We start from the raw sequence: 26,283 nt of genomic DNA, 5'->3' as shown, positions 1-26,283 counted from the left end.
GTAGCATCACAATTCCGGACTTCAAGCTCTATTACAAAGCTGTAGTCATCAATATGGTACTGACATAAAAACAGACCCCTAGATCAATGGAACAGAATAGAGAACCCAGAAATGGACCCTCAACTCTATGGTCAACTAATCTTTGACAAAGCAGGAAAGAATATCAATGGGAAAAAGACAGTCTCTTCCACAAATGGTGTTGGGGAAACTGGACAGCAACATAAAGAAGAATGAAACCGGACCACTTGCTTATACCATACACAAAAATAAATTCAAAATGGATGAAAGATCTCAATGTGAGAGGAATCCATCAAAATCCTATAGGAGAACACAGGCAGCAACCTCTTCGACCTTAGCCGCAGCAACTTCTTGCTGGACACATCTCCAAAGACAAGGGAAACAAAGGCAAAAATGAACTACTGGGACTTCATCAAGATAAAAAGCTTTTGCACAGCAAGGAAACAGTAAACAAAACCAAAAGACAACCGACAGAATGGGAGAAGATATTTGCAAATGACATATCAGATAAAGGGCCAGTATCCAAAACCTACAAAGAACTTATCAAACTCAACACCCAAAGAACAAATAATCCAATCAAGAAATGGGCAGAAGACATGAACAGACATTTTTCCAAAGAAGACATCCAGATGGCCAACAGACACATGAAAAAGTGCTCAACACTGCTCGGCATCAGGGAAATCCAAATCAAAACCTCAATGAGATACTACCTCACACCAGTCAGAATGGCTAAAATTAACAAATCAGGAAATGACATATGTTGGGGAGGATGCAGAGAAAGGGGAACTCTCCTACACTGTTGGTGGGAATGCAAGCTGGTGCAGCCACTCTGGAAAACAGTATGGAGGTTCCTCAAAAAGTTGAAAATAGAGCTACCCTATGGCCCAGCAATTGCACTACTGGGTATTTACCCCAAAGATACAAATATAGTGATCCGAAGAGGCACGTGCACCCCAATGTTTATAGCAGCAATGTCCACAATAGCAAACTATGGAAAGAGCCCAGATGTTCATCAACAGATGAATGGATAAAGAAGATGTGGTGTGTATATACATATATATACACACACACATACACATACAATGGAATATTATGCAGCCATCAAAAAATTTAAATCTTGCCATTTGCAATGACGTGGATGGAACTAGAGGGTATTATGCTAAGTGAAATAAGTCAATCAGAGAAAGACAATTATCATATGATCTTACTGATTCGTGGAATTGAAGAAAGAAGGCAGAGGATCATGAGTTAAAAATGAAACAAGACGAAACCAGAGAGGGAGACAAACCATAAGAGACTTTTAATCTTGGGAAACAAACTGTGGGTTGCTGGAGAGGAAGGGGGTGGGGGATGGGGTAATGGGGTAATGGACATTGGGAGGGTATGTGTTGTAATGACCACTGGGTATTATATAAGACTGATGAATCACAGACCTGTATCCCTGAAACAAGTAATACATTATATGTTAATTAATTGAATTCAAATTTAAAAAATAATAAAAAATAAAAAATGTATGGGGTTGTATGCTGAAAACTAATGCTGATGAAAAAAATCAAAGATGAACTAAGTAAATGGAGAGATATATTGTATTACTGGATTTGAAAACTCAAATTCATCTATACGGTTGACCCTTGAACAACACGTGTTAGGTTTGAGCTGTGCGGGTCCACTTATATGTGAATTTTTTTCATAAATACAATACAGTACTTTAAATGTATTCTCTTCCTTGTAATTTTCTTAATAATATTTTCTTTTCTCTAGCTTACTTGATTATAAGAATACAGTATACAATACATGTAACATACAAAATATGCGTTAATCGACAATTTATGTTATCAGTAATGCATTCAGTCAATAATAGGCTATTAGTAGCTACGTTTTGTGGGGAATTAAAAATTATATGTGGATTTTTTACTGCATGGGGGGGGTTGGTTTCCCTAACCCCCATGTTGTTAAAGGGTCAACTGTATATTTAATATAAGGAATTCCCATTAAAATCCCAGCAGGATTATTTTTTGTAGATATAGAAAAGATTATTCTAAAATGTATATATACGGAGAGACAAAGGAACTAGAACAGACAAAATAATTTTGAAAAAGAAAAAGAAAATTGTAGGGATCACTACCTTATTTTGACTTACCATAAAGTATTCAGAGTCCTATTTGCACAAAGATAGACATATGGGTCAACTGAACAGAATAGTGTCCAGAAATAGACCCACACAAACAGCAATTCAATGGAGAGAAGACAGTCTTCTCAACAAACTGTTGAAAAACTGGACATCAATATGCAAAATATAAACCAAAATACCTGACACATTTTATACAAAATGAACTCAAAATGGATGATTTGTTCTAAATGTAAAATATAAAAGTATATAATTTTTACAAGAAAACAGGACAATATTAGCATGCCTGCAGTTAGGCAAAGGATTTTTATACGTGACACCAAAAGCATGATCCATAAGAGATGAAAATTTAAAACTTTTCCTTTGCAAAAGACACTGTTAAAAGAATGTAAAGATAAACTATAGGCTGGGAGAAAATATTTGCACAAACCAGATATCTGACAAAGGACTTTAAGCAAGAATATACAAAGAACTCTCAAAAATCAACAGTGAGTAAATAAACAACTCAAGTAAAAATGGACAAAAGACTGTTCACGAATAGACTATTCACCAAAGAGGGTATATGAATGGCAAATATGCACAAGAAAAAAATGTTCATCATTACTCATTTGAGAAATGCAAATTAAAATTATGAAGAGCTACCACTATACCCCTTTTAGAATGGCTATAAAAAAATACTGACAATAACAAGTGCTAGCGAGGAATGGAACAGCCACACTGGAAAATGGTTTGGCAGGGTCTTACAAAGTTAAAGTTAAACATATACTTACCATATGACCCAGAAATCCCACTCCTAGGTATTTACACCAAGGAAATGAAAACTTATGTTCGTAAGAAAAAGCCCCGTACACAAATGTTTATAGCAACTCTATTCAAACCACCAAAAACTGGAAACAAGTCAAATATCTTCCAGGGGTGAAAGAATAAACATACTGTGGTATATCCACACAATGTATACTACTTGGCAACAAAAAGGAATGAATTATTGATAGATGCAATATGAAACAACTTAGAAGATTCCCAAAGGCATTATGTTGAATGAAAAATGCTATTCTTAAAAGATTACATAGTGTATGATTCCATTCATATGTTATTCTCTAAACGATATAACTGTAGTGACAGAGAACAGACTGGTAGTTGCCAGAGACAACGATGTTTGCGTGTGATTACAAAGGGATAGCATGAGAGATTTCTGGGGTGGTTCAGCTGTTCTGATCCTGATTGTGATGGTGGTTACATAATCTGTACATGTGCTAAAAATTCACAGAACTATATACACACATATACAAAAGTCAGTTTTACTTTATGTTAATTTTAAAAATAAACTGAAAACCCATAGTGCAAGTATAAATTAAATTATTAGAAATAAAACTAACTTATTTTCCTAACTTTTAATTTTATTTCACAAGACAAATTCCCAGCAGAGCCCATTTTTCACTATTAACAATGATGTATTGATTTTTGTTTTATGTGGACCAACTTTAAGTAGTCTTTTTCATTACCCATTAACTCCACTAAGCAAGACCTTCTTTATATTAAAATATACGTTGAAGTAAATAAAGAGTAGAAGGACATATTCTAGAGTGATAACTACAGCAAGCTGTTTGTGAGTAATGACATTTTAAGTGACTTTGTTTTCTAAATTTTCCAGAATGAGCTTATATAACATTGATAATCAGTGGGAAAAAGCTAAAGAACCCTTTCAGTCCAGGCCTAGTAATGTTTTCAAAGGAAACTGTGGAGCTCTGGTCTGTAAGCACGGAGAGAACAAGCAGCTACGAGGAGAGAAGGTAGGTAGCACAGACAAAAAAAATCAGGTCTGCTGGTGGTACTAGTGAAGGTAAGAAAACTGGCGACTCTTGAGAAGGAGAAGGCTAGCTCACCTGAGACTGTTTGAAAACATCCTTTCCAACGACATCCAGGTTTGAGGGGTCTTTGATGGAACTAACATACTCCGAAACAGCCTTGATCACCACATCACAGGGAGGAAGGACCAGCTGATGAGCTCGGACCTAGGAGATTTAAGATAAGCAAGGTACACTGACATCGGTGGTGATGGATCACTAAGAGAAAGAGTGAGGTAGGTGTAAGAGAATTCAAATTCAGTAAATGCACTGAGAGATAGGTAAAATCTTTTCTTTGAAAATATTGTCCCCTGTAATTCTCAGTATAGAACACTTGGAAAAGATCAAACAGTATAAAGAAAGATAACATCATATCATTTATAAATCCTACTACAGAGAGAGCCACTAGTTGATGACATTGTCATAATTCATCAGTTTTCTTTCATAAGACCATTTGGCTGCTTCCAATTTTTTGCTATTAAAGGTAAGGTTTTAATTTGTGGACCATGTTTGGATCCTAATTTGAACTAACCACAAAAAAGCCTTTTGGGGACAATCAGGAAGATCCTAAAATGGACTAGATATTAAAATGATGCCAAGAAATTATCATTAATTTTGTTAAAAGTAACAATGGCATTGTGCTCATGCATGAAAATGCCTATATGTTTTAGAGATGCATATCGAAGAATGTGGGAGTAAAATGACTTGAGGTCCAGAATTTATTTTAAAACACATTAGCAACAGAAACAACAATAACAAAACCCAGCAAGTGTGGCTACATCTTGATAACTGTTGGAGCTAGAAGATGTTACAATAGTGACTGCCTATGCTATTATTTTCTCTACTTTTATGATGCTTGAAAATTTTTTAAATACAGGTATTTTTTTCATGCCATGATAAAATGTAGGTATGATTTGTTGTTCACTTTCCAAGTATTTAATTACAAGGTTCCTAAAATTGTAATTACTCAGTCAAAGGGTATAAACTTCTTAAAGACTTTTTGTATAAAATTGTTTGGGCAAAAGGCTGTACCATTCATTCCTTTAACAAGTATTTACCGCCTTCTGTGTACTAACTAGGTACTGTCACAGGCATCAAGAATACAGCAGTGAACAAGATAGAGAAAGATCGCTGCCCCTATGGAAGCTTAAATATTGGGGTAGGTGTGTCAGGATAGGGTGAGGGGAGTCAAATAAAATAAACAAGTAAAATGCATACTGTGCCAGATGTAGATAAGTGCTATGGAGAAAATCTAAGCAGAAGATGGCCTTGGGAATTCAAGTGTGTGCATGCATCTGCACAAGCAAGTAATATTAAATAAGATGGTCAGGAAAGGCCTCACTGAGAAAATGACATTTGAGAAAACCTCTAAGAGGGAGGTACAAAGCTATGTGGGAGGAAAAAGCATCCCAAGTAGAGGAAATAATAAGTACAAAGGTTCTACAAACAAAAGAAAAGATGACATCATAACTATAACAGACGTCAGTCAGTTATAGTTACAGGACTTTGTAGGCCATGGTCAAGATTGAGTGAGTGACATGAAGAGCCACTGGCAGGTTTTGAATAGAGAAGCAACATGATCTGAATCAGTTTTTAAAAGATCCACTCTCACTGTTGTACTGAGAATAGGTTTTGGGGAGGGGAGGAGAGTGCAAACAGAAGACCAACAGTTAATAAGCTGTTATAATAATCCAAGCAAGAAATAATGGTGGCTTGACCAGGGTAGTAGTAATGAAAATGGTGAGAAGTGGGCATATACTGGAGGGAGAACTGATGGTATTTGCTGGCAGAGGAAATGTAGGGTGTGAGAAAGAGAGAGAGAAGTCAAGGATGACTCTATGGTTTTTAGCCTGAACAACTAGAAGGATGGGATTGCCTTTAATAAAAATGGGGAAGGCTCTGGGAGGAACAGATTTAGGGGAAAGATCACGAGTTTCCATTTAGATACACTTCCTTAAGATGTTTAGTAGGCTGTTAGATATTACAATCTGGAGTTCAAGAGGGATGTCAAAACTAGAGACACAGATTTAGGAGTCATCAACGGACTGGTGATACTTAAAGTCATGAGACTGGATGACATCAATCACTAAGGCAGAATGTGTAGGGAGAACTGACAGAAGGGACCAAGGACAGAATTCGGAGACACTCCAAAGATAAGAAGTAGAAAAGAAGACAAAGAAGCAACAAAGGAAACAGTAGCTGCAGCCAGTGAAGGTAGGAAGGAAACTAGAAGAGAGTGGTGTCCTTAAAGCCAAGTGAAGAACATGTTCTAAGAAAGAGGGAGTGAGCCACTGGGTCAAATGCTGCTGTTGGTCAAGTAAGATGAAAACTGAGAACTGGCCATTAGATTTATTAACATCAAGAATTATGAACATCTGGACCTCATCAAAAACAATTTCAAAACAGACTGCAGAGAGAATAGGGAAAAGGGATAATAAACAGCTCAAGTGCAGAAGACTCTATAGAGGGCTTTGCTATAAGGGAAGGAAGAAATGTGGGCTATAAGAGAAGAGGAAATATGGAACAATAGCTTGGGTGGAGGGAGTAAGGTCAAGAGCAGGATTTGCTTTATTTTTTAATATGGATGCATGCTTATAAATCTGATGGGAAAAATCCAATGAAGAGAGAAAATTGATGATGCAGGAGAAAGAAGTAAGAACTGCAAAAGTGATGCCTTTCAGTTAGCAAGAGGGGATGTGATCTGGCATGTAAGTAGAAGGGTTGGCCTTAGATAGGAACATGGACAGGTACTCCACAGTTAACACAAGGCAGGCAGAAAATGTGGGCACATAGATGCACATAGGTGACAAGATGAAAGGCTAGGAGCCAGTAAAGTTCTGTTTCAAATGCTTCCATTTACTAAGTGAAATAGGAAGCCAGCTCATGAGCTGACAGTGAGCAAGGAGGAGGGAGTACTAGAGGCTTGAGGAGAGAAGAAAAAGTATGAACTAGCAGAGTGAAAGAATTAGAGAAAAGTTATATATTCACCAACTTACACTACCACCAGAAACGTATGAGAGTATCAGTCTCAACATAGACTCGACAGGAGTAGGCAGACTAATTTTTCAGTATTTGCCGAACTGTTAGGTTAAAAAAAATCATTTAATTTACATGTGTGGGGGCACCTGGGTGGCTCAGTCGTTAAGCGTTCGCCTTCGGCTCGGGTCGGGATCAAGCCCTGCATCAGGCTCCCTGCTTGGCGGGAAGCCTGCTTCTCCCTCTCCCACTCCCCTGCTTGTGTTCCCTCTCTTGCTGTGTCTCTCTGTCAAATAAATGAATAAAATCTTAAAAAAAAGATCTTTTAAAAAAAATTTTGCATGTGTGATCACTAGGGAGATTTAACATCTATCTAGTCATACTATTGGCCACTGTATTTCTTCTTTTGTGAGCTGCTTCAGTCTTTTGCTCATTATTTCATTTACTGGAGTATTAGTATCTCACTTCATAGGTTTGTATGAATCCTTAAGATGTTAAGGGTATTGTCTTTATAACAAATGGTGCTGGGAAAATTGGACAGCTACATGAAAAAGAATGAAACTGGTCCACTTTCTTACACCATACACAAAAATAAACTCAAGATGGATTAAAGACTTAAATGTGAAACCTGAAACCATAGAAGTCCTTGAAGAGGGCACAGGCAGTAATCTCTTTGACAATGGCTATAACAACATTTTTCTAGATATGACTCCTGAAGCAAAGGCAACAAAGGGAAAAATAAACTATAGGGACTACAAAATAAAAAGCTTCTGTGCAGCAAAGGAAACAATCAACAGAATAAAAAGGCAACCTACTGAATGGAAGAAGGTATCTGCAAATGACATATACAATAAAGGGTTAGTATCCAAAATATACAAAGAACTGATATAACTCAACACCCAAAAAACAAATAATCCAATTAAAAAATGGGCAGAAGATATGAACAGACATTTCTCCAAAGAAGACATACAGATGGTCAACAGACACATGAAAAGATGCTCAACATCACTCATCATCAGGGAAATGCAAATCAAAACCACAGTGAGACACCACCTCACACCTGTCAGAAAGGCTAAAATCAGAAACACAAAAAACAACAAGTGCTGGCGAGGATGTGGAGAAAAAGTAACCCTCATGCACTGTTGGTGGGAATACAAAGTGGTGTAGGCACTGTGGAAAACAGCCTGGAGTTTCCTCAAAAAGTTAAAAATAGAACTGCCTTACAATCCAGTAATGGCACTACTGGGTATTTACACAAAGAATACAAAAGCACTAATTCAAAGGGATACACGCACCCCTATGTTTATGGCAGCATTATTTTCAATAGCCCAGACATGGAAGCAGCCCAAGTGTCCATTGATAGATGAATGGATAAAGAAGAAGTAGTACATATATACAATGGAATATTATTCACCAATAAAAAAGAATGAAATCTTGCCATTTGCAATGACATGGGTGGATCTAGAGAATATAATGCTAAGTGAAATAATTCAGTCAGAGAAAGACAAATACCATATGATTTCACTCATATGTGGAATTTAAGAAAAAAATGAACAAAGCGGAAAAAAAGAGAGAGACAAATCAAGAAACAGACTCTTAACTGTAGAGAACTGATGGTTACCAGAGACGGGGATGGGTGTGGGGATGGGTTAAATAGGTGATGGTGATTAAGGAGTGCCCTTGTCTTGATGAGTGCTTGATGCATGGAATTGTTGAATCACTATACTGTATACCTCAAAGTAATATAATACTATATGTTAACTATACTGGAATTAAAATAAAAACTTAATTAAAAGAGATATTAAGGGTATTGATCATAATTATAATTTTTGTATTTGAAATATTTCAAGCCTAATGAAAGGTAATTATTCTATCAAAACTCCAATGTAAAAAACCTGATATCCCCTAGGCATGGATGTATAGGCAGGAAATGGGGCACTTTACCTTAAGTGATGCAAGGGGATGTTCTGGTCCCAAGAGGCTCCAGTGAAAAGCAGCCAGGTCCTCATCTGGGAGAATGTGGTTACCTATAAAGTACATTTGTCATTTATTGACTGTGCAAATGTTTTCATAGAACCTCCAGGCCATGAAAGGGCTTTTGGGGAAGAAAATAATCAAATAATTCACACAGGTGTAGATTCTCAATGTAATATCTATAGTATCTATGTGTTGATTACCTACTATGTATCACATGCATTATATGTTTTATTATTGTAATAACCATGCCTAGTATTATTATTATCCCCATTTTACAGATAGGGAAACTGAGGCTCAAACAAATTTGGTGACTTAGCCAAAGTAGCTTGGTTAATAAGTGCCAGGATAAGAAGCAGGCTCCAAAGCCCATCCTATTATCTATCACCTAGTCATTCTGCCTTTTATAATAGCAGCCACAATTACTGACTGCCTAGTAAGTGCTGGGCATTTTATATATCTCATTTCATTTAGTTTTGTCAGTAACACAATGAGATATACTATTCCATTTCACAGATGAAACCAGGGAGGTGTAACTTCAGTAATTTGTCATAGGCCTAATTCTAAAACTTGTGCTGACTCCATTAGATGAGCCAAACTCAAATCCTTTGGGATTATAAGCAGAGGTTACACCTGAGACAACATATTAACCTTCATGCTGTCAGTACTTGGAAAGCCAACTGAAAACATAATAAACTCTCGGGGTGCTTGGGTGGCTCAGTCAGTTAAGCATCCAACTCTTGGTTTCAGCTCAGGTCATGATCTCAGGGTCCTGGGATCGAGCCCCGAGTGACTCCGCGTTTAGCAGAAGTCTGCTTTAAGATTCTCTCTCAATCTCCCGCTGCCCCTTCCCCCACTCGCGTTTTCTCTCTCTCTCAAACAAATAAATAAATCTTTAAAAAACCATAACCAGCTCTCTGCAATTTACTTTTAAATTCATCTTTAAAAGATAAATTGATGAATGGCTAGAATGGACAGATATATGATAAAGCAAGTATAGGAAAATGTTAATGGCAGAATACAGGTGGTAGATATATGATATATAGGATTTTCACTACCAAATTCTTTCAATTTTGCTGTGTGTTTGGATATTTTCATAATAAAATGTTCACACAACAGAAAAAAAAAACCCACATATAACAATTTGTGTTCTTCATCTAAACTGAGACAGTAGGAAAGAAATGCTAATGCTCTGAATGGGGAACCAAAGCTATCTAGGGCTAGTAAAACATTTGGCCTAAGACAGTACTCTGCATAAATAGTTATAGAATGTAACAAAAAAAGTTTTACAAAAATCGAAATAATTTTCAAGGATGTCCTGTATTAAATTCCTAAGACAAACATGCTGAGTTTCTAGTAAGAAGTCCAAAAGCCTCCTGGGTTTTCTCCAGCATAGTGTTTAGCATGTGGACTTTAAAAAGATAAATTCAATTATGATAGGCTAAATTGCTCCGGTCTTCGTGTCTTAACATTGGAAGAGGAAATTTTACCAATCACTGGAGTCTGTTCTTTGGATACCTACCTAGCAGCGCAGCAAATATGGGAAAATTCATCCGCTTCAAGCCCAGCTGCTTGGCCACCTCCTGCATCAGGAACTGATTGGTAGTGAGATTCTTCCCATTCCAGCTCAGCTTCAGAGCATGGGAACTGTAGTAAGAAGGAATATTGTAGAGAGCATACTCGGAATCATGGGCAAGAAGGCCATGGAAGCCATTTTCCCTGAAAAAAGCCACCACTTCCAAATGGTGGTCTTCAAGGCTCTGAAAGACCTAGGAGGGAAGAAGAGAGGAACATGTCATGCAACAGAAACTGGCTATATTTGGTTAGAAATCCAGAAGGTTAGTAACTAAATTTTATAGTTGAAATTTAAGATCACACATGGCTGAACACAATACTCTACAAAAAAAAAAAAAGTCTCTCCCAGCTTCAAACTTGATTATTCCTACTATAAAGACAGTATTATCTATGTATTCATTGAAATGCCCAGTCCTTTCATGAAACTGTGGTATGAGGCATTTCAAGAGAATACTGAAATTAACATGGTATATATTACTTAAGTTTCCACTTCACACAATAACAGAAGATATCTTTGTTAGAAAGATAATAAAGCTATTATTTATTGCTCAGCACCTTCTATATGCCACATATACTTTACATACATTATCTCATTGTCAGAACAACCATGAGCAAGGTAGATATGGATGAAAAAACTTGTATGTAGAAATAGACACAGAAAGGTTAAATAACAGAATCTAAGTTCATCTAACTCCTTTTTTTTTTTTTTTAAATCTAACACCTTTTTAAAAATCCTTGCTCGTGGGTGTCTGGGTGGCTCAGTTGGTTAAGCCTCCGGCTCTTGGTTTCGGCTCAGGTCATGATCTCATGGGTTGTGAGATCAAGCCCCAGGTTGGGCTCTGTGCTCAGCGGGGAGGCTGCTTAAAGAGTCTCTCCCTCCCCCAACTCACGTGCACCCACCACTGTCTCTATAAAATAAATAAACAAATCTTTAAAAAAAAATCCTTGCTTGCTTTCTTAGGAACATCTTAGACCACAGAGCACCCATATAGGGCACTTCCAGCAGGTAGAGGTCAGAAACTTCACCCCACTTTAGAAACGGGTAAACTAAGACTATGAGAGGTTGACTGCCCCTAAAGCTGCATTATGAATGAGTGTACACAGGATTCAAACCCAGGCTGTTCTGACTCCAGAATGCACTAATTTCCACTGTACCAGGCTTCTTCCTGGAGAGCACTGTTTTTCATGTAATAGAGGCAGACGCTTAAGTGCCCTTCCTATGCATGTCTCTATCCCTGCACTTAGAGCATACTGAAATAATCTGCATACTGGTTATACCACACTAACTTCCTTGACTGCAGAGACGTAATTTATCTATTCCTGGCTCCAACATAAAACCTGGGGTATAATAATATGAATAATAATGATTAACAGATACTGAATACATACTCTGTGCTAAGCAGCGTTCCAAGTACTCTGCATTCATTAACTCATTTAATATTCAATCACATAAGGCCATAACTATTATTATTATCATCCCCATTTTTACATTGCTATTCCTAAGGTTGCATGGCCGGAAGGAACTAGGCCTGGATTTTTGCTCTAGAACCCATGGACCTAAGTATTTTTGTGGAACTCAACTGACCTATTTTTTTTTTCATTTAAATTACAAAATAATCGTAGTTTTCTGGAGTCTGACAGGAGTTTCAATGCATTAAGCTTCTGCTAGGCTATGGAAAGAGACTAGCCACAGCAGATAGTCATGTCACACATTAAATCCACAAAGGGAGGGACACTGATAAGCACACAGCAAAACAACATGTGTATGTTTGTTTCGAAGCAAAGGAACCAAAAATCCTTACTTTGTACTGCAACATATTTACAGCTAGAGTTATGATAAACTCCAATTGGGTCAGAGTAGGAGTATAGTTTTATGCTCTCCCCTGGTGAGTTTGTTCCAGCATACCTCTCATACAAGTCACTCATTGAGCATCCATCTGTACCAGGCATAGTGCTAGGTATGGTACTTTCCCTCTCTTCATCACAATCAGATCATGTAGGTGTTATAAGTCCCATCTTACAGATGAGGAAACTGAGGCTCAGAGAAGCAAGGTGCCATGCTTAGGGCCACAGAGCATTCCAAATATCCATCAACAGAAAAAATGGCTAAACTGTGGTATAACCATACAAGGGAATATTATTTAGCTATGAAAAGGAATAAAGTACTGATTCATGCTAACATAAATGAACTTAAAAACACTATAGAGTACAAGAAGCCAGACAAAAAGGCCACATATTACATGATTCCTTTTAAATGAATTTTCCAGAATAGGAAAATCCATTGAGAGGGAAAAATAGATTAGTGGTTTCCAGGGACGGGGGGAAAAGGGAAATGAAGAATGACTGCTAGAAGGTACTGAGTTTCCTTTTGGGGTTTTAAAAATGTTCTGGAATTAGACAGTGATCATAGTTGCACAACTCTGTGAATACAAGTTAATTATACACTTAAAAATGGTAAATTTTGGGGTGCCTGAGTGGCTCAGTCGGTTGAGCGGCCGACTCTCGATTTCAGCTCCAGGTCATGACCTCAGGGTCCTGGATCGAGCACTCAGTGGGGAGTTTGCTTAAGGATTCTTTCTCTCCCTCTGCCCCTCCCACTACTCACATGTATGTGCTCTCTCTCTCTAAATAAATCTTTTTAAAAATGGTAAACTTTACGGTATTATGTAAATTATATATATTAAAAACCAGAACTAGAATTCAAATTCAGCTCTGTCTACAAAGCCTATGCTCCCTAAACCTCACTTGTAAAACTTATTATGGAAAATTTTAAATACACAAAGGTAAAGGAAATACCGTAACGAACCCCTATGATATCATTATCCTGTTTCAACCATTATCAATGTTGAGTCATTCTTGTTTCATCTACTATGCACCCCTTTTGTTCTGGCATTTTTAAATGCACTTTTTAAATCATGACTAAAAAACCACATAAAACTTACCATCTTAACCATTTTTAAGTGTATAGTTCAATAGTGTTAGGTTTAATCACATTGTTATGAAACACATCTCCAGAACTTTTTAATCTTACAAATCTGAAACTCTATACCCATTAAACAACTCTCCATTTTCACCTCTCCCCCAGCTCCTGGCAACCACCATTCCACTTTCTATGAATTTGACTACTTTAGATACCTCATATAAGTGGAATCATACAGTATTTGTCTTTTTATGACCGACTTATTTCGCTTAACATGATGTCCTTGCGGTTCACTCACATTGTAGTATGTGGCAGGATTTCCTTCCTTTTTAAGGCTGAATTAATATTCCATTCTATGTACATACCACAATTTCTTCCTCTATTAATCAATGGACTTATGGGTTGCTTCCACTTCTTGGCTATTATGACTAGCACTGCTATAAACACAGATGTAAAAATATCTCTTCAAAATCCTGTTTTCAGTTCTTTTGGGTAAATACTCAGAAGTGAAACTGCTGAATCACATAGTAGTTTCATTTTTAATTTTTAAAAAGAACTTCCATATTGTTTTCCATAGAGGTTACTCCATTTTATATTCCCACCAACAATGCACAAGGCTCTAACTTCTCCACAACCTCACCAACACTTCTTTTCTTTCTTTTTTTATAGTAGCCATCCTAATGAGTATGAGGTGATATCTCATTGTTTTCATTTGCATTTCTCTGATAATTAGTGATGTTGAGCATCTTTTCATATGATTATTGGTCATTTCTGTCATACTTTCAAGCAAATTCCAGATATCAAATCACCTATAATACTTCATTCTTTATCTGTAACAGATGAAGAGCTTAAAAATAACAAACAAAACTATCATTTCACTGAAGTTAACAAGTTTCTTAATATCTTAATATCCAGTCCCTACTCTATTTTCCAAGATTACCTTAAAAATGTCTTTCGACAGTTGGTTTGTTCAAATCAGGATCCAAATAGGGTCCACATGCTGCATTTGGTTGATATGGCTCCTAAGTATCTTAATTTATAACAGTTGCCTTTATTAAATGCCATTTATTTGTTGCAAAAACCTTAACTCACTTTTTAAATTAAAAGGTAATATGGATTATTGCACAGATTATGTTGGGATAACTGGACATTTGAGAATAAGATAGATCCATTCCTCACATTTTAATTAGGATAACCATAAAAATAATAGAAGATTCCATGAGGATTTTTTAAATATAATTTCAGAGTAGGGAGTGTTTATGTATAAGAGAAAACCCAGGAACAGTAAAGAGGAAGATCAATCCTCTTGACTAAAAATAAAACATTTGTTTGGGAAAAGCCAATGTAAGCAAACGCAAAGGACAAATGACAAACTGCAAAAAGAGTTGCAACTCATAGTATAGAGGGCTAATTTCTCTAACAGAAAAGAAAAAAACCTAACAACACAAGAAAACAGTTCACAAAAAAAGGAAAAACAAACTGATTGTAAGCATATAAGATGATCAAACTCACTTGTGATAAGAAGTGAAAATTAAAACAATACTGAAAGATGGTTATTTCTTTTTTTTTTTTTTAAAGATTTTATTTATTTATTTGAGAGAGAGAGAGAGAGCACACGAGAGGGGGGAGGGTCAGAGGGAGAAGCAGACTCCCCACTGAGCAGGGAGCCCGATGCGGGACTCGATCCAGGGACTCCAGAATCATGACCTGAGCCGAAGGCAGTCGCTTAACCAACTGAGCCACCCAGGCGCCCCTGAAAGATGGTTATTTCAACCATAACATTACCAAATATACTGGTAAGGGAAACAGGCACACACAAATATTGAAGGTAGGTATGTAAATGGTACAATCTCTATGGAGAAAAACTTGGCAAGATTTGTCATAATTAAAAATGCACATACCTTTTGACCCGGTAATTTTGCTTCTATGGATTTATCTTTTAGATATGTAAAGTACTTGGAACAATGCAAGTACTTAGGTATAAGCAAGAGCACTGCAACTGTACAAGTATTCATTATAGCATTATTGTAACAGCTGAAAACTGGAAAAAATCTAATTAACTGCCCATCAATAAGAGACTAGTTATATAAGTTATAACATATACATACAATGGAATAGGGTGGAACCATAAAAAATAAGGACAAAACTCTTATGTACTCACATGGAAAAATCAGCATGATATAGTAAATAAAAAAGCAAAGTACAAATTATGTATAGTAGGCTACCATTTTTTGAAAGGTATATTTATGGTGTGTGTGTAGCAAGTATTTATAAGTATTTGCTCTCATAGGCATAATAACTTTGGAATAATACACAACTAACTGATAATACTAGTCAACTCTGGAGAAAATAATCTAGTGACTAAGGATGGGGTGAAGGGGAGATTTTATCATATATCCTTTTGTACCTTTTGAATTTTTATAACATGAATTGCAATACTTAATTCAAAAGATAAATTACAACTGAATAAAAGAATATACTCCAGGTAAAAAAGAAATCAAAGAATACAGAAAGGTGTATGGTGAAAAGTAATACAGGCATGCCTCAGAGATATTGTGGGTTCAGTTCCAGAACACTGCAATAAAGCAAGTATCTCAATAAGGCAAGTCAAATGAATTTTTTGGTTTCCCAGTGCATATAAAAGTTATGTTTACACTATACTGTAGTCTATTAAGTGTGCAATAGCATTATGTCTAAAAGTACATACCTTAGTATAAAAATACTTTATTGTTAAAAAATATTAACAATCATCTGAGCTACAAGTCATAATTATTTTGGTGGTGAATGGTTTTGCCTTGATGTTGATGGCTGCTGGCTGATCAGGGTGGTGGATGCTGAAGGCTGAGGTGGCTGTGGCAATTTCTTAAGACAATAATAAAGTTTGCCCCATCAATTAACGCTTCCTTTCAGGAATGATTTCTCTGTAGCACCTGGTGCCATTTGAAAGCATTTTACCCACAGTAAAATCTCTTTCAAAAGTGGAGTCAGTCCCTCAAATCCTGCCACTGCTTATCAACTAAGTTTATGTCATATTCTAAACTGTTTATCATTGCAACATTCTTCACAGCATCTTCACCAGGAGCACATTCCATCTCAAGAAACCACTTTCTTTGCTCATCCATAAAAGGGAACTCCTCACCCGTTAATTTTATCATGAGATCATGGCAATTCAGCCACACCTTCAGGTTCCACCTCCAATTCCAGTTCTCCTGCTATTTCTACCATGTCCGCAAGTACTTCCGCTGTTGGTCTTGAACACCTCAAAATCATCCATGAGGGTTGGGATCGACTTCTTCTGAACTCTCGATAATGTTGATATGTTGACTTCTTCCCATGAATCATGAATGTTCTTAATGGCATCTAGAATAGTCAAGTCTTTGCAGAAGATTTTCAGTTTACTCCGCCCAGATCCATCAGAGGAATCACTATCTATGGCAGCTATAGCCTTACAAAATTTCTTAAATAACAAGACTTGAAAACTGAAATCACTCCTTGATTCATGGGCTGCAGAATGGGTGCTGTGTTAGAAAGCATGAAAATAATATTTATCTTATGTATATCTCCATCAGAGCTCTTGGATAACCAGGTGCACCGTCAATGAGCAGTCATATTTTGAAAGGATTCTTTTTCTGAGCAGCAGGTCTCAACTTAAAATACTCAGTGAACCATGTTGTAAACAGATGTGGTGTCATCCAGGCTTTGTGTTTCCATTTACAGAGCACAGGCAGAGTATATTTAGCATAATTCTTAAGGGCCCTAGGATTTTCAGAATGGTAAATGAGCACTAGCTTCACCTTAAAGTTACCAGCTGCATTGGCCCCTAACAAGTTAGCCTGTCCTTTGTATATTTGAAGCCAGGCATTGACTTCTCCTCTCTAGCTATGAAAGTCCTAGATGGCACCTTTTTCCAATAGAAGGCTATTTAACCTACATTGAAAACCTGTCTAATGTAGCCTCCTTCATGAATTACCTTACCTAGATCTTCTGGATGACTTGCCACAGCTTCCAAACCAGCACTTGCTGCTTTACCATGCATTTTTATGTTCTGGAGATGGATTCTTTCCTTAAATGTTACGAACCAACCTCTGCTAGCTTCAAACTTTTCTTCTGTAGCTTCCTAGAATTGAGGAGAGTTAGGGCCTTGCTCTGGATTAGGCTTTGTCTTAAGGGAATGTTGGAGCTGGCTTGATCCAGATCACTCAAACTTTCTCCCTATCAGCAATAAGGCTGTTTCACTTATCATTCATGTGTTCAGTAGAGTAGCATTTTTAATTTCCTTCAAGAACTTTTCCTTTGCATTCACAATGTGGCTACCTTGTGGGCAGAAGAGGCCTAGCTTTTGGCCTATCTCAGCTTTCAATGTTTTCCTCACTAAGCTCAATCATTTATAGCCTCTGATTCAAAGTGAGACGCAGTGCCTCTTCCTTTCACTTGAATACCTGAGGCCATTGTAGGGTTATTAATTGGCCTAATTTTAGTATTCTTATGTCTCAGGGAATAGGGAAGCTGAATAGGTGGTCAGTGGAATAGTCAGGACACACACAACATTTATTAAGCTTGCCATCTTATATTGGCAAGGTTTGTGATGCCCCAAAACAATGACTATAGTATCATCAAAGATCTCTCTGATTACCGATCACTATAGCAAATATATTAATGATAAAGTCTGAAATATTGTGAGAATTACCAAAATGTGACACAGAAACAGGAAGTGAGCAAATGCTGTTGGAAAAATGGCACCAACAGACTTGATGCAGGGTTGTCAGAAATCCCCAGTTTGTAAAAGCAGTATCTGAAATGCAATAAAGCAAAGGGCAATAAAATGAGGTATACCTGTAGTCCTTTTACCTCCATTTGCTGAAGGTAATACTTATTCCAAGCCTCTCCTCTGAGGAGTATGATTAAGTAGATCTAGGGCTAGGCTGGGAATATATTTTTTAAACCATTTTATTGAGGTATGATTGACATACAAAAAGCTGTACATAATTAATGTATACAATTTGAGTTTAGAGATAAGAATCATCACCACAGTCTATGCCATAAACATATCCATAACCTCCAAAAGTTTCCTCCTGCCCTCTTATTTTTTGTGATAAAAGCACTTAAAATAAGATCTACTGTCTTAGCAAAGTTCTAAGTACCCAATACAGTATTGTTAATCATGGGCACTATGCTGTGCAGATCTCTAGGACTCATTTGTCTTGTATAATCAAAATTTGTACCCTTTGACTAATACTTCCCCAATACTCCCTCCTGACAGTTCCTGGCCACCACCATTCTACTCTCTGCTTCTATGAGAGACAATTTTAGATTCCTCATACAAGCTCTATCCTGGAGTATTTGTCCTTCTGTGTCTGGCTTATTTCACTTAGTATAACGTCCTCCAGGTTCATCCCTGTTGTCCCAAATGGCAGGATTTCCTTTTTTAAGGCTGAATAGTATTCTACTGTATGTATACACCACATTTTCTTTATTCATTCATCCAACAATGGACACTTAGGCCACTTTCAAGAACCCCAGGTGATTGTCATAATGAGGCAAGTTTAAGAAACAGTGATGTCTAGACATATCACACAGCATGGCAATTTATTTTTTAGCAAAATATCATCTAGAGTTAACTGAAGGCAATTAAATCCTGACCAGGGCAAGGAAGAAGTCTTCCAGCCACAATACCCCTCAGAACAGCTGAGTACCCTGGCTCCATTTCCATGTGTGATGACTGCTGCCACCTGTAAGCAGAATGACTTCCAGTCCCTGGCTCAAACTGATTCAGTTATTTGTTAACCTTGCAATTTTTCAGAAGACTAAAATGATTTAGGTGAGCTTAAACAACATACCCAAACAACTACTCAGAAAAGAAGCACATTTGAACTTTAAAAAAAGTAAGAGTTGAGATTCTGAACAACTGCCTATAGCTTTTAATTGCTAGCTCACTGTTCAGTACAACAAATATGAATTGAGGGCCTTCTAAGTGCCAGGATGCACAGAGCACACAGTAAGACACTCAATATACATGTTAAGAAGTTATAACCATAGGGTGCCATGGAAACATAGAGGAAAGGCACCTAACCAGTCAATGGGGCAATGCTTTCTAGAGGAAGCAACACTTATTTATAAAACTCAAGGGAAAACAACTCTCTAAGAAAAGTTTAATGTCTCATTTCACTTTATAAGAAAAGTCAAGGGGAGGGGTAGATTATGTTTAAGTCTGCTTTAGCAATAGAAATATAGACAGTTTATATTTTAGCTGCAAGGCCTTTGTGCCTTGGAGTCTAACTACTGAAAAAATGCAGACCAAAACTACTACCGAAACAAATTTTCATCACTACACACTGTGTAGCCCAACAACTATTAAGAGACCAAACTGATAGTCATGAAGCTAAATATAGAACTCAAAAGTAAGAATAGCAGCAATAAAAAAAACCCAAAGCCAATTCAAGGCAACATCAACAAAGTGGCCTTCTCTCCTAACTGTAGGAATCTCATCTACATACACATGCATTGTAGAGTCTTTGCTATTAAATATCTCCATCAAGTTGGAGACAGAATACTGATCCAGTGTTTAGTAAAGGCTATAAAGGTGTTAATTTTAATTGGCAAATACCCAATTTTAGTAACCTTAATTACTATTAGGCTATTAATTACTATTAGATTTAAAAATCTGGTGTGGTTCATTTGGGGGCTGGAGACTCTACTTTGAGAATAACTTCTATCATCAGAAGATACAGTAGGAATTTCAGCATCTAGTGGACCTATGCTTAAATCCCAGTGATGGGTAAGTCATGGGCAAGTCACTTAGCTTCTTCATCTATGAAGTCGAGATTTTGCAAATTCCTGATTTTAAGACTTAGAAATTACTACTGATAAATTACTGAACACTACATCTGAAACTAATGATGTACTATAAGTTGGCTACTTGACTTTAAATTAAAAAAAGACTTAGAAATTACTTATATAAAATACCTTGCATGAAGGATCTGAAAAAGTGGTTATGAAATAAATTAAATAAAGTCTGTTTATTTTGCAGAGATGAAGCCTATTTTCAGGATTGAAAAATCAGAAAGCCTGATACAAAAATAGAAAAAGTTCATCATTACATTTGTGTGTGTGATTTATTCTCCTTTAACTTGGAACAGGAGGTCTGATGCCTTTCTTATGTGGCCAAGAGGTCAATGTCAGGTCTTATATTTTTGTGTTAGGATGTGCAGTAAAGAATTTAGCCTTTGGTCCTTTCATTGGAAATGATTAATTTTATCCTATTTCATAATGGAAAACAGCTGTTTAGAAATGTAGGCATTTCTTAACAGACATTTTGCACAGTGCTTTTTTTATATTTAGGGTAACAACTCCCAAGATATTTGTAGAATTCTGGTATTCCAATGATATCATGCTTCATTTGCAGTACCATCACACAGTAATTCAGTATCTCCATCGTAGCTCTTCTTTCACGCCATAAACATTAATTGAGAAAGGCTAACTGAACAATATTAGTTCCTTTTCATAAATATAATACCAGAGAGCCTTTCCTGGAATGCAACAGAAAATTCTGCAATTTTGGGGATGTAGTTCAGGCCATCACTTTCATTTCTTGGAAACCAATTTCAGCACAGTAAAGTCAGCCAGTTTATCACATGCCAAATGAGTTTCCCAAAGGCATAATTTTGCTAGGAATGAGCCAATACAACCATGCATTTGTGAAGCTATTTTTGAATAAAACTGCTTTTATTCAGAGTGCCTAGATGAGTTGCAGTGTCAACTAAACAGGTCAAATATTTTATTTCAGTCTTTGCTAATGCACTGAATGCCTGTGGATGCCAAATAAGTCTTTTTTTTTTCAGTATCTTCGGTACCATGCCTCAACTAAGCCAATCAATCTATATATAATAGGTCAATTTCTATAACGTGCATCTAATAAATCAAAGTATTCAACTGTGTTTGGTGTAAACCACAACGTTAACCACTAGATCCTGACATGATTCATTTTGAACATTTCTGCACAAAAACTGAATCCCTAAGCAGTGACACAATGAAAAGCTTTAAGGCCTTATAAAGTGTTTCTGCTTCAAATTGAAGTATTCTGAGCCCAAGAGTAACACTACTGCAGAAGCACTATCTGTAGTCATAATTTTGACCAAGCTATACTAAAAATTTCAAGAGTTTCCTCAACACACAAAACCCAGGTATTTCTGAATGTACCTGTCACAGGCTCCAAGTCCAAAAGAGTTAGATTCCACCAAAATTCTTATCACATGAATTATATCTAGGTGCAGTTGTTCTCAAACTTTAGGGTGTATCAGAATCAGCTAGAGGGCTTGTTAAAACAGATTGACAAGCCCCATATCCAGTTTCTGATCCAGTAGGTCTGGACTAGGGCCTAAGAATCTGCATTTCTAACAAGTTTCCAGGTGACCTGGAACTGTACTGTTGGTCAGGGACCATACTTTGAGAACTACTGGCTAGGCACATAGTTAAGTGTATAGCTATTTGGGTAGTGTTTAGATCTCTTATAACCAGCTGCAATCTAAAACTTCACAAATAGCTTCTTGACCCAATTTGTCCCAAAAGTGTTCATCTACCAATCTTTAATATCCTGAGCAACAGTATTTCCTATCTTTACAAATGCTTATGATGTAACTTCTGCTGTACTCAACAGACACTCTTTTCTTAAACCACCACCTACAAAAGACTTTCAAGCCCTGGCAAATTCTTCATTTACTATATAAATGCATTTCATAGCAGTATCACTTGTTCTGTCTGTATTCCAAAACACAGCCTATTGAAATTCCAAGCCCTCTTAAAAATTCTTTTTGTTTCAGCACTCCTCATTTTTATACTGGTCATATTTCTTACAATGGTTTATTTTAAAATGTGTCTTAAACTGCAGTATTTCAACACATAATTTATTTAGATATAGAGGAATATGTGACCTTCTTCAGTTGATACTGCCAGCTTTTTGATTTGAGAGAGAGAGAGAAAAGACGATGCCTCAAGCCCCATGATTGCTTCTTGCCTTAGGGCAAAGATGTATGTAGACTTAAGTGTATTCTTTGAAATATAAGAGTGCCCAGAAGATGGACTAGTCTACTCTTATAGTTCTGGTTCAGATGCTTTGGCTGTGTTAAGAATTGTTCAATAGACCAAATTTAAGCCTTACACAGTGACCTTATATGAAGATTTATCTGTAGAAATTGTCCTCTTTATAGACATGCCTGCCTATGCGCAAATTGGCAAAAGGAAGTTTCCCAAAGTTGAAAGATACCTTGGTTAAGAATTTGAAGCATATTTTAGTGTTTTTAAAATCTCATTAGTTATCTAACAAAACAACTGTTCATTCTGTCAACCAATGTTTTTTGCACACTTGGTATGTGTCCAAATACTGTGTAAGGAGATGCAAAGATGAATAAAATATGGTCCCTTCCATCAAGTCACCTGCATATAACAGATAATCACAATATATTATGGTACAAGCCAATGGAAATACGTAAAGAGTACTATGGAAACACAGGAGGGACTGAAATTAATATGAAGTAACACATATGTCAAGTATGTTTCACATACATTATATCCAGTAGTTCTTTTGACTGTCCTGGGAAACATGGTATTACTTCCTTATCCATTTTATAAATGAAGGTCTTCAGAATTAAATAATAAATTACCCAAGATCCAACTAGTGACCTGAATCCAAGTCTTTGGACTCATTTGCTCTTTTCACTAGAGCACAACAATCCCTTGTCACTGAATTAAAAAAAAATTATGATTTTTAAATATGTGACCTTCTTGTATAATTTTTTGTCACTTTTCACAGATGTGGAGCATAAGAAATATTTCATGCTTATCAAAACTGCTATAAAAAAGTACAACAATCAATGGTGTTTTCATTATCTATTTCTATGTAACAAATTACCCCAAAAACTTAGTGGCTTAAAAAAACATTTATTATCTCATAGTATCTATGGGCATGGCTTAACTGGGTCCTCTGGCTCAGGCTGCAATCTGGGTATTAGCCGGGGCTGCAGTCATCTCAAGGCTCAACTGGGGAAGGATCCGCTTCCAAGCTCACTCACTTGGCTGTTGGCAGGATTCAGTTCCTTGCAGGTTGTTGGACTGAGGGCCTCAGTTCCTCACTGGCTGTTAGTTGGAGGCTGCCCTCAGTTTCTTGTCATGTGGGCCTCTCCATAGGGCAGCTCACAACATGGCAGCTTGCTTCATCAGAGTGATCAAGCAAGAAGAGCCAGAGAGAGAAAAAGAGAGTGCAAACAAGATGGAAGTCACAGTTTTTTATAACCTAATCTTGAAAGTGACATCTGATCACTTTGTTGTAGTCTGTTCATGAGAAACAAGTCACTAGGGGGGCGTCTGGATGGCTTAGTCGATTAACCGTCTGCCTTAGACTCAGATCATGATCCCAGGGTCCTGGGATTGAGCCCCACATTGGGCTCCCTGCTCAGCCGGGAGTCGGCTTCCCCTTCTCCTTCTGCCCCTCCCCCCACCCCACTCATGCCCTGTCTCTATCTCAAATAAATAAATAAAATCTTTAAAAAAATAAAAAGAAACAAGTCACTAGGTCCGGCACACACACAAGGGTGGGGGGAGATAACACAAGAGTGTGAATACCAGGAGGTGGTGATCACTGGGAGCCATTGTTACAAGATCGCAATCACGAATGGCAAGAGAATGGCAAGAGGCACTTGGTCACTGTGTCAGGGAGATACCATGGAATGGCAGAGATTCCAATAAATGAAGACCATGTGGCTAAGCAAAAGGATGCAATCAATGTTGCCAAAGGATCTGATATTTCACAAGTGGTTGGAAAGTCAGACTTTTTTGTAACATTTCACAATTTTTAAAATACTGGCAACAAATTCCTATTTTTTAAAAAAGAAGTGTATTCATATAATGCAAGTTAAATAACAGAGGTTAGTGAAAAATCATCCAACTAGATGATGCCTTAATATTCAGTCCAAACCTGCTGTTTGATTTCAGATTCTGATAAACACTACTGGTCAATAAAAATCAATGAAGTTCTTTTAAAAAAAATGCGTGCGCCTATGGGCCACCAGTCTGCCATCCTTGCCATAACCTTTGTAATTTCCTTCATGGTATAGGTAAAAGGGCAAGGGTTCTGGTGTCTGGTATGCATATCTTGGTTCTGCCACTTCCATTGACCATGTCCCTGGGCCTATGACAAGGGTCAGAGAAATGATCCTCAGGGCTCATGCTGTATTTTCGTACTTGTCTCCCCTACCAGACAACAAGGTCCTGGAGAGAGAGAGGGAGAGAGACTATCCCCCTGACATCCACACTCCCTTATCTCATTTCCGTGCTTCATTTTCCTCCATAGCACTTACTATACCACCTAAAACACTACACATTCTTTTTATCTTGTTTATTGTCTGTCCTCTCCAGTAGAAGGTAAAGTTCGTAAGATCACAAATCCATTTTGTTCACTACTTTATCTTCACAATCTTGAACTGTGCCTGGCATACAGTAGGAGCCCAATAAATATTTGTTGAATGAATTCCATTGTTCATAGTACTTAGCATATAGGGTCTGGCACAAAGTAGATGCTCAAAAAATGTTACTTGAACTGAAAACCATTCACTGTCCTGATAAGACAAATGGGGTGAAATGAGGCCAGAGAATGGCAGGCAGATCATAAAGGACCCTGCATGCCATGTCATGTTAATCTTAAAGCATGAGGGTAAAATGATCCATGTTCAACCAACTTGGCATACAAGATACTTTGTTCAAAGTAATAGTTGCTGGCATTTATATAGCATTTACTGTGTGCCACGTAATGTTATAAGCACTTATGTTAAGTCATTAAGACTCACAACAAAGTGTGTGATGCAGGTATTATTACCACCCTCCTCTTCCAGATGAAGAAACTGAGGCACAGAGAGGCTAACTTTCCTAAGTTTACGTAAGAACAAGAATTTAAACCCAGGCAATCTGGTTCCAAGTTCTGTGCTCTTAGCCATTACGCTACTCCAAACTAAATGTAAGAAACATGTTCTGGAAAAAGTTTAATTTAAAATGCAAAAAAATAAAAATAAATAAAATGCAACTATACTGTTTTACAATATGTTAAAAGATGAAGGATTCTGGTGTCAAATATATTTAGGTTTGTATCTTGGCTCAACCATGTTCTAGCAGTGCAACCTCAGGCCAGTAGCTATGCTGAGTCTGTTTTTATTTTAGCCATAAAAAAGGGAGATTAATACATATCCTGAGGGGTGGTTATGAGGATTAAATGGCATAATGAACCTATGTAAGGTACCCAGCCCATGTGGTAGCTATTATTATTACCACCAAGAGGGAATTTATTCTATAAATATATTGCTAAGCAGCTACCAAACTTACTTACCAGAGTTTTGCAATTCCATTTGGAATTTAAGTTGATTTACATGGAATTAATATATAACATTATAAAACACTAATTTTAAATTCTTCCTCATCTGACCTTTACAGCTCTCTATGGTCAATCAATCAACCAATCTCTCTCTCCCAACAACCATTACTGTATACAATGTGTCAAGCCCTGGAAGCAAATCTCTGCCCTCTTGGAATTCAGTTAAAAGAGAATTATATACAAACTTCAGGTTATAAAGTAAGTAAGTTCTGGGGATGTAGTGTACTGCATGGAAAAAAAAGAACTAAATGTGATATGAAAATACTATGAAAGAAAAAATGAGAGGTAATTAAAGAGCACTTGGGCAGCACATTATTGATGTTGACTGGGAAAGATTCATAGTGATAACTTTTGAGCAATATGCAGGAATTTGCTCTGCAAGAGTGAGAGTAAAATAGGCAAAGCACTAGGTGAGCACACTGTAAGCCTAGGAAAA

General features: G+C 37.0%; 1 protein-coding gene across 4 annotated transcripts in view; it reads right to left on the bottom strand.

Annotated features, from left to right (window-relative positions):
• Positions 1-26,283, bottom strand: part of FAM120C (family with sequence similarity 120 member C) — a 106,956-nt gene that overhangs the window by 74,339 nt on the left and 6,334 nt on the right. For 3 of the 4 annotated variants that reach the window (XM_031024424.2, XM_006729956.3, XM_031024425.2), the window contains exons 2-4: positions 10,463-10,709; positions 8,911-8,993; positions 4,030-4,158 (exon numbers count right to left, since the gene is read on the bottom strand). In XM_031024424.2, coding sequence (XP_030880284.1) covers positions 4,030-4,158; positions 8,911-8,993; positions 10,463-10,709 — 459 coding nt within the window. Of the gene's footprint in view, positions 1-4,029; positions 4,159-8,910; positions 8,994-10,462; positions 10,710-18,534; positions 23,639-26,283 lie in introns of those variants that run through there. The other variant, XM_081808839.1, reaches the window with a different exon arrangement.

Source organism: Leptonychotes weddellii, chromosome X (genome assembly GCF_054177405.1).
Source record: "Leptonychotes weddellii isolate Sample4059 chromosome X, ASM5417740v2, whole genome shotgun sequence".
NCBI lineage: Eukaryota > Metazoa > Chordata > Mammalia > Carnivora > Phocidae > Leptonychotes > Leptonychotes weddellii.
Note: the sequence above shows the minus strand (reverse complement) of the source record. Positions and strands in the feature narration are given on the sequence as shown.